This window comes from Grampus griseus, assembly GCF_964374135.1.
Source record: "Grampus griseus genome assembly, chromosome: 20".
NCBI lineage: Eukaryota > Metazoa > Chordata > Mammalia > Artiodactyla > Delphinidae > Grampus > Grampus griseus.
The window spans coordinates 718,891-731,040 of record NC_139014.1 but is presented as its reverse complement, the minus strand read 5'-3'; the positions used below and the strand labels follow the sequence as shown (position 1 = coordinate 731,040).

Genomic DNA, 12,150 nt, shown 5'->3' with positions numbered 1-12,150 from the left:
CGCTGGTACTGATGCTGACTGTTCGCATGTGAGATGTGAGAGTCAAAGGAGCGCATCTCTGCTCCTACACGATTGTGAGTCCTTGGCCCTGAGACTCAGTTTTCCCTGTGTCCCCAGTGTGATCCGGCATGGACTGTGTGTAGAATCTTATGCAATGGAAGTAAATACTGCCTTGGTTTTGGAGCTGTGACTCCCCTGTGAACACAAGACCATCATAAATTCACATAAGCAAGACTCTACAGCTGTGCCCCTTGTTTATAGCTTCATAAACGTCAGTCACTCTAGTTTGACGCATTACTTAAATTATATCGTGGTAAACTGTATAGAACGTAAAATTTACCATTTTAACCATTTTTTTGTGTACAGTTCAGTGGCGTTTAGTATAGGCACAAGGTTATACAATCATCACCACTTACCATTTCCAAAATCCTTTATCGTTCCAAACAAATGACCCACCCACACCCCGCACAACCTCCGTTCTACTCTACGTCTCTACGAGTTCTAGGGATCTCATACGAGTGGAATCATGCGGTATTTGTTCTTTTGCGACTGGCCTGTTGCACTCTGCATAATGTTTTCCAGGTTCACCCACGTTGTAGCAGGTGTCAGAATTTCCGTTTTAAGGCTGAATGATGTTACGTTGTATATAGAGCACATTTTGTTGATCCGTCCACCTCCTGATGGACATCAAGGTGGTTTCCACATTTCACTACTGCAGTGAGTCTGTTATGAACACCAGGGCACAAATCTCTGCTTGAGATCCGCTTCCAGTTCTTTTGATTTTACACCCAAAAGTGGAATTGTTGGATGGTAGGGTAGTTCTATGTTTAATTTCTTGAGCAATAGCTGTACTGTTGTCCACAGGGACTGTACCATTTTACATTCTTACCAGCAGTGGACAAAGGTTCCAGTTTCGTCTCATCCTCACCGTCACCTGGTGCTTTGTTTTCTTCTTTCTTTTAATAATAGCCTTCCTAGTAGGTATGAAGTAGTGACTAATCACCTTTCCTGTGTGTGATCGTGTTGGTGGCAGTTTTAAGGAGGAATTTGCATTGATGAGCAGGAAGCACTGAGTGCAGCTGATTCCTTGTTACGTGGCATCAGTTCACCATATGCTTTTTTTCTTTTTAAGTAGAGCTCTGTGCGTGAATGCAGGACGGAAGGCGCCCCTGGGGTTCGCATTTGCCCACAGTCACTCTAGGAACCATTGTCCAGTGTCACGGGCTCCCAGTTGCCCATCTGTGTGACGATGACGTTTGACACAGAGACAGAGCACTCAGGCCCACCCCGTGTGTGTGATGGGCCAAGACTCGTTAGAGCTGAGCCCGCTCTTAGCAAATTCGTGGGTGGGGGAGCAGTCAGAAGGGGGTGTTGTTCCTCTGAGTGAATTCCAGCCCACCCTCTACTGGTTTTTGTTCTCTTGAAACTAACAATCGTGATTGAGAACCGCTGTGAACATCAACAGGTCAGCGTCACCACACACACCTCTATTTTTTTCGGGGGGGGATTTTTTACGAATTCTCGAGCCAAACATAGGTGACTTCTTTGTTCTGTATCTGAAGCACACTCTTGACAGATGGCGAAAACTCGCCTCATTTCCGTTCATTTCGCTTCCGTAAGTAAGATGAGCGTGCAGTGTGGGTCAGGAGGGTGGGTGTTCTCAGTTTTAGACCCAGGCAGCATTGAGAGTCGCTGTCTGTCCAGGCCTGCGGCCTGGATTACCTCTTGTCCTCCGTGTCGTTCGCTTAGTGCCGTGTGTCATCCGTCACTGCCAGCCAGCCGGAGTGCATCACAGAGCATTAGAGGGAAAGCCATTTTATGCTTAGAAAATAATTGAATGAAGGTTTACTTTGCGGCTTCAAGCTGCAGGATAGCTTCGTGTTTTCAAACCTCTCATTTGGTTATACAAGCAGAGGTGACCCAAAGGCTTTGAAAATGAAACCCCATTCAGGGGCGTATAGGCCAGCCTGGGCTTGCTTCAGCAAAGGCTCCTTGAGGGGCCAGGGGTCCAGCTCCAGGACACAGACCATGGGGTAGGAAGCTGCCAGGCCCTGTGTCTCTACTTCTTCCTCCTTTGCCTGCCAAGGTCAAGCACATATGTATGGCAAGCGTCCTGTGTGACCCCCGACCCTCCACGCTCCCCATTCCCTTGCCCCGCAGAACGTGGTGAGATGCAGACTTTCAGAATTCCGAGTAATAAAGGATAGAAACAATAGCACCTAATTGTTAGCCCAAGGAAGTCTGTGCTGACCTGGTGAACCCAGGGCATTCTCTTGTTCTATTCAGTGCTTTCCTCAATCTTCAACTGCACTAGCAAGACATCGCAAATGTTGGTGTTTTGTTGTCTTACAAAGTAAGAATGACCCACCTTAGTTTAGAACCTGAAGCCAGAGGTCAAGGCCAGCTGTCAGGGATGTCGGAGTGTCTGGCCCTTGCTCTGTTTCCTGGGCAGCCATTCCAGGCAGTGCTGCTTCCGCCTGGAGTCCGCTCCAGCCCAGCTCCTCTTCCTGGCCGCCCAGTCTCCCCGCAGCTGGGGCTGGCGCTCCCTCTCCTTAATCAGCCCCCATCCCCGGCCTGGGTGCTGGCGTGATCTTTTTCATTAAGTCTGAATCTTGAGTCGTTGAACAGGCCTTGCAGGATCTTCATCCCCTGGTAACTCTCCTGGGGGAGCCGCTCTCTGGACCCTTCTCCCCCCTCTCCCGTTGGGGAGTGAGTACAGGCACCTTAGATGTAAGGTGGGGCGAGAGGGGCCGCTGAGGCAGGTTGGGAAGAAGTGATTTTGGGGTGGCTGGGGTTTTTGCTGCCCTTTCGGATTATATCGTGCAGTGAGGGTGCGGTTCTCTTCAGGATAAAATTGGACATGCGATTTAAGGTGTACAATCAATACACGGCCAGCTGGAGAGATGTAATTGCACTGACAGGTAAATGGGGATTGAAAGGACAGGTGCAAACACCGAACTAGCCAAAGGGATCTGATAAAGATGGATTTTCTTCAGTGTCCACCTGAATGACATGGACAAAAAAGAGACGAAAGGCTCGAATGTTTGAATGATTATGTAGGGAATCAGAACGCGCCTTTTCCCTTCAAAACAGCGTATCCATAATAACTGTGATGAGGAAGTAGGGCTCCCGTGGCCCTCTCCCTTTAGTGATTTATCGTCCTAATCCCAGTGAGTGGAAGCTGACTCTGTCTGGGGAGAGCAAGCGGATGGGATTAATCTGAGCCGTCCGCCGCTTTACTATCCATCCTTAGGGAGCGGCGCGATGGGGATGCTTCTGCAACACCGCGAAAGCCCGCTGCTCTGCAGGCTGTTAGGAGTGAAGTGCTGCCCTTTGCGGTGTCTGGGCCCTGCCCGGGCAGCCAGGGGCTCTTTCCTCTGCTCCTTTACAGTACCCCCCCCTCGGGCCCCAGTGGTGCCCAGTGGGCAGCAGCCGAGAGAGCCCCTTCCTCAGGTTATCTCTGCTTCTGAAAGGATGCTCCTGTGAGGTCTTGAGTGTTCACCTTCCTGTGGACGGTTCCCTCACTTGTCCAATTCTGCCTGCTCATGCCGAGCCTGAAGGAATTTTATAAAAGATACACTTTTACAGTGACCTTGTATAGTGACCATCTTAAAATAAAGCTGTTTAAAAAGAAAACAGTCATCCTTTATCCTGCTTCCCTGACATGGTTTACCCCCATCTTCATCCTCCAGGTTTCATATGTACACACCCGCGTAGACACACACACACACACACACACACACACACACACATATACTTATGTGTATATATTTATTAAATATACTTCAAAGTATGTTTTTATGGACCCATTTTCCTGGCACCCACGTGCAGAATCTTGGCATCGCCTTCAGCATCTTTTGCTCTCCTGTCCACCAGTGGACGTGGTAGAGGGAAAGGGCTGTGGCGTCCAGCAAACCTTAGAGTCCTCACTCCACTACATGGGGGAGGGTGACTGCACCTAAGACCCTTTTCTGTCTGCCCCGTTCATCTCTCCGTCCATCTGTCCTCTGCCACCATCTCTTCTGTCTGCAGACACCGTGCGCTTGTAACATGCTAGACGGCAGAGATCAGTACAGCGTTTTCCCTTCCATAAAATGTAGACGTCAGAGCATATTAAGTAGTGTTATGAGGACTCAGTGAGATCATGCAGGTGAAATGACCCATCAGAGTGACACAGAACAGGAGGCTCGACAAATGGTGTCTGTGGTCAGCTGGCAGGTCCCATCAGTTCTTCGATTTCCCTGACGTCTCTTACGTCCATCTCTTCCAGACTGAATAGTGCTGGGTGATCACTTTCATCCCCCGACTATACAGTGGGCTTCCGCGGGCCCTTACGGCCTGATCTGTTCAGTGTATTCTTGCCGCAGCACCCCTGGCCCTTCAGAAGCACCGCTTTTGTCTGTTTATCTGGCTCACACCTTTCGGGGCTGCCCGTGCCCCTCACAAATATCCTGAATGTCTTACTGGCCCCTAAGTGCGCCCTTAGTTTTAGGGTCTTGGCTCTGGGCAAACCTGCCAGCCTCTCCCACCCTCTCCTGGGCCTGACCCTCTTCAGCTGGCTTTATCTACTGACACATGTGCAGGAAGGTGCACTGCTGGTGTCACTTGTGGGAGTAGCCGAGAGCTGGGAACCTGGGAATTTCTAGCCTGCCTTCACTAAAGACTAAGGACTCACCCAGTATTTCTGAGGGAGTATTGTTTTTTAGCGTGCTGTTCAGCAGAGAACAACAGAGTAGTGGGTTATGCCCTTTGGAGCTGAACCGGAAGCTTTTAAGGAAGGGTGACCTCGGTCACTTATTTTTTTTGTATCCTCCATGTTATACTTTTCATAAAAATCTTAGGTTACTTACTGATTTCTGTAACTAATGATTCAGTTACTGATTCATCTTCGGGAATACTCACCAAACCATGCTGAGTTTGGGAAACGCTTTGTGTCGTGGATTTGGAAGATTTGCGGTCCCCTCCCAGCTAGTGCTGAGCAGGCATATACAAGAGGGGTGTGAGGTTGCACCCTAGCTTTTCTTCACTTCAGAGGGCTGTTTTCTGTAGGTTGGGTTTGTGTCTTCAGGAGTTCTTGACGTTCAGAACTCTTCTAAGGAAGTGCTGCACCCACAGTTGGGGATATACACGTATTATTTATAATAAATTATTCTCTTACTAATAGGGTCTAGTGTTTATCAGTGTTTACACACCTCTGTGTTGGTGGAGGAGGGTGCACAGTAATTTACGTGTTGCTTCCTGGTTTATACCTTGGCAGAACCGTCTTACAATCCCTAGCCCTTCCCCTCAACTTTAGAGAAGAGGAACTAAGGTTTAGGTCTCCCGGGGCCCTGTCCGTGCTGGCATCTTGTGGTTCTGTTATGTAGGAGTCCAGTCAGTACCAAATGTGGGGACTTCCCTGGTGGCGCAGTGATTAAGAATCCGCCTGCCAATGCACGGGACACGGGTTCTAGCCCTGGTCCGGGAAGATCCCACATGCCGCAGAGCAGCTAAGCCCGCGCGCCACAACTACTGAAGCCCGTGCGCCACAACTGCTGAGCCTGTGAGCCACAACTGCTGAAGCCCACACGCCTGTAGCCCCGTGCTCCACAATGAGAAGCCCACACACCACGACAAAGAGTAGCCCCTGCTCACTGCAACTAGAGAAAGCCCGTGTGCAGCAACGAAGACCCGCCGCCGCCAAAAATAAATAATAAATAAATAAATTTATTAGAAAAACCCCCCAAACCAAATGTGGCTGAGTCTTGAATGAAATGCCTCCTGATTACTGTTTACGAGATTCTTTCTGTAGTGAAATTAACTTGACTTATGACAGCATGTAGCCCTGTTTGGAAAACAAAGCTCTGTATATTCAGTCTAGACTTCACTAATTTTAGTTTTCTTCTCTCTCCACCAGTTTGCTGTTTTGTGGTTCACAAGAGGTGCCATGAATTTGTTACTTTCTCTTGTCCGGGTGCAGATAAAGGACCCGACACTGATGTAAGTAGCCTGGAAACGACTGTTTTATGTTGATGAGGGTGTTTCCGAGTTTGATGTTCTTAACGGCTGAGCTGCTGTTGCCCTGGCACACACTGTTAATGGGAAGACTTACCAGTTCGCTTCATATGACTTTGGCTTTTACTAATGAATAGATTTACAGTCCTTTTGAACCCTGGCAGGACCATCCCAGGCTCAGAGGAGAATTTCCTGTTAACCTTGCTTGTACTCTTCAGCTCTGGGTGGCACAGTAGCTAAACCTACCGGATTTATAGTGGTAGCTTTCCCAAACACAAGGCAGTTTATTCTGGAAAATGTTGACACATTTTACAGTGAACATATATCGCCCTTCAGTTTATTTGTAAGGTCGATTAACTAGTAGGGCTCTCATGCTTTTGGCCGATGTAACAAACTGTCCCTAGTTGGTTTCATGGGATCCTTGCTGCCTTTCATTAGGTATTATAAATGCTCCTGGTGACTTGAATAATTCAGCGTCTGTTTCCCTGGACAAATGATCTCTCAAACTGCCCACATGTGAATACCTCATCTCTCTGATTTGTGACCTGACTCTGCCTGTCTCTGCTGAGTCTCTCCGTTGCATCCCTTGTTGGCTGAAAAGCGGGGTCGGCAGAGCAGAGTGGGAGTTTGGGGGCGGGGAAAGCACCAGTGCCTAAAATACAACCAGTGGAGGGGAACTTGAGCTGTTACATGGAAAGTCATGTTTTTAACTGAGAAAAAAAATTGCAGGGTAGGCCCGGGAGAGTAGGCATTTCTGGATGGCGTGTGCTGCACCCCTTTGGCCACTAATACTGAAATGATTTGCTCCAAGTGATTCCTACCTTTGGTGCTTGTTCTCATTGTTCTGGGTGGTTTTTTGGGTTTTTTGGGTTTTGTTTTTTTAAGGCATTCCGAGTGGATCATCTTGCCTTGAGGGAGATTACAGAGGTAGAAGAAAAGAAGTTAGAGGCCAGGAGAGAGCTCTGAGGAGCCCCATCCTGCAGATCGGGTGGGAGAGGAAGGAAGGGGGCCGGGAGAGGCCAGCAGGTGAGAGGCCAAGTTCACGATTCCCGAAAGGGCCTGTCGGCCAGCTCTGATCGCATCTGTGATCTTACTCTGAATCCTCTGTTGGCTCCTGATATTCCGCGTAGATGGTAACACACATCCGGATTCGCACAGGACAGACTTGCTCACCTCGGGGAGCCTTGGTGGATGCCTGTTTATGCCTGTTAACTATCTTCAGCAGCTCCTTTCCCGCTCAGAATTTTTTTTTTAAACATCTTTATTGGACTATAATTGCTTTACAATGGTGTATTAGCTTCTGCTTTATAACAAAGTGAATCAGTTATACATATACATATGTTCCCATATCCCTTCCCTCTTGCGTCTCCCTCCCACCCTCCCTATCCCACCCCTCTAGGTGGTCACAAAGCACCGAGCTGATCTCCCTGTGCCACGCGGCTGCTTCCCACTAGCTATCTACCTTACGTTTGGTAGTGAATATATGTCCATGCCACTCTCTCACTTTGTCACAGCTTACCCTTCCCCCTCCCCGTATCCTCAAGTCCATTCTCTAGTAGGTCTGTGTCTTTATTCCCATCTTACCCCTAGGTTCTTCATGACCTTTATTTTTTTCTTAGATTCCATATATATGTGTTAGCATACGGTATTTGTTTTTCTCTTTCTGACTTACTTCACTCTGTATGACAGACTCTAGGTCTATCCACCTCACTACAAATAATTCAATTTCATTTCTTTTTATGGCTGAGTAATACTCCATTGTATACATGTGCCACATCTTCTTTATCCATTCATCCGATGATGGACACTTAGGTTGCTTCCATGTCCTGGCTATTGTAAATAGAGCTGCAATGAACATTTTGGTGCATGACTCTTTCTTTTTTTTTTTTTTTTTTTTTTTTTTTTGCGGTACGCGGGCCTCTCACTGTTGTGGCCTCTCCCGTTGTAGAGCACAGGCTCAGCGGCCATGGCTCACGGGCCCAGCCACTCCGCGGCATGTGGGATCTTCCCGGACCGGGGCACGAACCCGTGTCCCCTGCATCGGCAGGCGGACTCTCAACCACTGCGCCACCAGGGAAGCCCACATGACTCTTTCTGAATTATGGTTTTCTCAGGGTATATGCCCAGTAGTGAGATTGCTGGGTCGTATGGTAGTTCTATTTGTAGTTTTTTAAGGAACCTCCATATTGTTCTCCATAGTGGCTGTATCAATTTACATTCCCACCAGCAGTGCAAGAGTGTTCCCTTTTCTCCACACCCTCTCCAGCATTTATTGTTTCTAGATTTTTTGATGATGGCCATTCTGACCGGTGTAAGATGATATCTCATTGTAGTTTTGATTTGCATTTCTCTAATGATTAATGATGTTGAGCATTCTTTCATGTGTTTGTTGGCAATCTGTATATCTTCTTTGGAGAAATGTCTATTTAGGTCTTCTGCCCATTGACTTTAGACTATACTACAAAGCTACAGTAATCAAGACAGTATGGTACTGGCACAAAAACAGAAATATAGATCAGTGGTACAGGATAGAAAGCCCAAAGATAAACCCACGCACATATGGTCACCTTATCTTTGATAAAGGAGGCAAGAATATACAGTGGAGAAAATACAGCCTCTTCAATAAGTGGTGCTGGGAAAACTGGACAGGTACATGTAAAAGTATGAGATTAGAACACTCTCTAACACCATACACAAAAATAAGATCAGAATGAATTAAAGACCTAAATGTAAGGCCAGAAACTATCAAACTCTTAGAGGAAAACATAGGCAGAACACTCTATGACGTAAATCACAGCAAGATCCTTTTTGACCCACCTCCTAGAGAAATGGAAATAAAAACAAAAATAAACAAATGGGACCTAATGAAACGTAAAAGTTTTTGCACAGCAAAGGAAACCATAAACAAGATGAAAAGACAACCCTCAGAATGGGAGAAAATATTTGCAAATGAAGTAACTGACAAAGGATTAATCTCCAAAATTTACAAGCAGCTCATGCAGCTCAATAACAAAAGAACAAACAACCGGCTCAGAATTTTATCCTGTTTTGGCTGATCGCTGTGGCCACCCTCCTCCCAGCCTGGGGCCAGGTGCAGAGCGTTAGCAGAGAGCGTTTCGCTGTGAAGCGTAACAGAAGGCGCCCCTGTGATCCGCCGAGTCCCCCCGAGTTCTGCCCCTGCTCATCTTTGTGTGTGTTGACTTGCCTCACATTTTAATATATTCAAAATTTAAGTTACGAGATGAGCTTTTATTGAGTCTGAGAGAAAAAGAAGTGGGTGAGCTATTAAAAAGGTACAGAATAATGGGCCAGTCCTGCCTGTCTGATCAAAAAGGATTGTGCATTCTTTTCCACGGGACACTTTTGCCTTTGGGTCCTTGGCATCCAGAGACTGTGATTGTGGCTTTCTGGAGCCAGGGTGTGCGATGTGACTTCCGTCTGTGTGCGGGACGGATTTACTTATTGAACAAACCTGCAAGCTTCCCAGACTGAACTCACCAGGAGAGTAGTTGGAAGAGCATGAAGGTATCAGGACATAAAGCTGAGCTGAGGATGGGGAATACATTTTAAAATCATGGGATTATAGAGCTGGAAGGGGTATTAGAGATTTTTCTAGGTTAACTTTATTTTTTAGATGTGGAGACTGAGGCATATTAAAGAAAGAAAATGAAACGAGCTGGGGCAGTGTCCTGATGCCCTGGAATACCTGGTAGGTTTGTGGCTGATTCTTTCCAGGGTGTCGGTTGTGAAGGGAAAGAGAGAGGGGTCCCTGGCCTGGGCCTGTGGTCAGCGGAGCACGTTGACAACCTGCTACGTGGTTTCATCATTGAAAGTTCTGTTCAGATGTTTAGAAGAGCGCTGATGGGGATGAAAAAGACCAGGTCAAAGGATGCAAGGATCAGGAACAGGGAAATCTAATTTAAAACTACCCCAAGCGTTTGTTCCCTGAAAATTAAAGAAATTCAAGCTTTTTTCAAACCGCAGTGTCTGTGCACTGGGCTCAGCGGACCCCAGAGCATCCACGGGGGGGCGAAGGAAGCCACAAATCTTGTGAAATCCACAGAGACTGTACCTGCTCTGCCATCTTCAAGAGGAAAGGAACGGAAAATAATGAAAAATAACCTAGTGGTACCCGGATTACAGGAACCAGATGCGAAGGGAGTTAAACATTCTTTTGCGGCTTCCCTGGTGGCGCAGTGGTTGGGAGTCCGCCTGCCGATGCAGGGTACAGGGGTTCATGCCCCGGTCCGGGAAGATCCCACATGCCGTGGAGCGGCTGGGCCCGTGAGCCATGGCCGCCGAGCCTGCGCGTCCGGAGCCTGTGCTCCGCAACGGGAGAGGCCACAGCAGTGAGAAGCCCACGTACCGCAAAAAAGGAAAAACAAACAAACAAAACATTCTTTTGAGCAGACATAGTCTTCACGTCTCAAGGAGCAGTCTGGTGGGAAGGATGCAGAAGTGCAGGGAACCTTGAGAAGAGGCTTCTGGGTTCAGTGGAAGGACCCTCCCCCCCCACCCCCCCAAAACCCCTCAGGCCATTCTCCCAGCCTCCCCACCCCCTCTGGACGAGCAGTGTTCTCTGGCCAGAAATTCCCTCCCAGCATATCTACACACAAAAGCCATGATTTTTGAGACTTTAAGCGCAAGCCTGTGCACCCGAGGGGAAAAGAGGGAAGCCTTTCAAAGACGCTGGCGAGAGGTTGGCTGGTTCGCTCGCTGATGCTGCGGGTCCCCAGAGCCCGGCCTCACAGCTGGGTGCGGGCATGCGGAGCCGCGGCCGGGCCCAGGACGAGCAGCGCACGCCTCACCTCACATCGCGAGGGCGCTTTGAGTTGGTGCAGAATTGCGGCCTGCAGGTGTGCACCCTCAGAATGCAGCTCGGGGCCGTGCCCAGCACTCCTGCCCTGCGTCCAGGATTTTGTGAGAGGGTCCGCGTTTAGAAATAGCTCTTCTTGCCCTCCCCGCGCCCAAATTAAGACTGGATCCAGGCCACGGCAGGTGGAGGGGGGAGTGTCACCTCGTTTGGCTTGGGGGCAGCGAGCCCTGTGACTTCGTTCTTCCGAAGGGACCAGAGTGCCCTTCTTCCTTCCGCTGCCGCTGGCCACCTGCCTTGATGGTTGTCCCGTCCCTGCTCTGCCCGGGCTGCAGTGAGGCCGGCCGGGCTGGGTTTGAGGGGGCCGGCTTGTCCTCAGGCCCCTTCCCTGCACTTTTAAAATTTTCAGCTCGAAGACTTTGTCCTTCAGTCTGGAACCCCTCCCTGTCCTTAGGACAACCTCTGTCCCTCGAGAATTGTGTCTCCTCGTGAATCCCCTCCTGCCAGAGGGAACACGAGGTACCTGGGTTTCCAGGGTGTGTGCACATGCTTCTGTGCGTGTGTATTAGCACTTTAAATCCTTGTTTTCCATACGTTGTTTTCTCTGCGCCTTCAGTGAGAAAAGCCACGAAGTGTCACTTTTAGAGAGAGACTCACACCAATCTCAGTCCTGCTGTGAAAGACCATGTCCGGACTCACCCCGTCAATCTGTAAAAGTGTAGGAAGAGAAGAGTCTTACGTGATGTGTTTAAGATGACACAAGTGCTCAACAGCTCTTTAAACGTAATCCTTGGGAGGTTTGCCCTGTGTGCTGGGTATGTGGATATTGGAGAAGGTGGAGGGGGGTCTTTTGAAAGGCTTCAAGCCCTGGAGGTCATCAGCTTCCCGGAGTTTGGTCTGCATTTAGCGTAGTCTCCCTGCCTTTATTCACCTGACGCATCCTCACCGGCCGGTGCCCCTGGCCTGTCCGGGGAGAAACGATTCCTGAAGGGCTTTGCTCTTCTTGTATCTGAGCCGTCCAATTGAGTCGAATTCAAGGGATTTAAAAACAACCTCCGGGGTCATTACTGAAGCTTCCCGGGTTGGGGGGAGCCTCCTCCGTGCAGGTGGCATCGGGAGGTGGCTGCAGCCGCCTGCATGTTTGCAAGAGCACAAGTGAGGAGATGAACCAGCTTGTTACAGGGCAGGGAAGCCTGCTTCTGATCTGGGTGCCCCTTCACGTCTGTGAAGCCCGTGAAACCGAGCCATCTGAAGAAGCTGAGCGCATCGACCATAAATGACTGACTCACAGCCAAAAATGGGACCCAGTGCACAGCTTGCCGCAGAGCTGGAGCAGCCTCCGG

At 48.9% G+C, this 12,150-nt stretch overlaps 1 protein-coding gene across 2 annotated transcripts in view; it reads left to right on the top strand.

Moving 5' to 3' along the window:
* PRKCA (protein kinase C alpha) overlaps nt 1–12,150 on the top strand; it is a gene marked incomplete at its 5' end in the record, with an annotated part of 360,927 nt that overhangs the window by 146,142 nt on the left and 202,635 nt on the right. For both annotated transcript variants that reach the window (XM_082679809.1, XM_082679808.1), the window contains one exon: nt 5,897–5,979. In XM_082679809.1, coding sequence (XP_082535935.1) covers nt 5,897–5,979 — 83 coding nt within the window. The remainder of the gene's footprint in view (nt 1–5,896; nt 5,980–12,150) is intronic.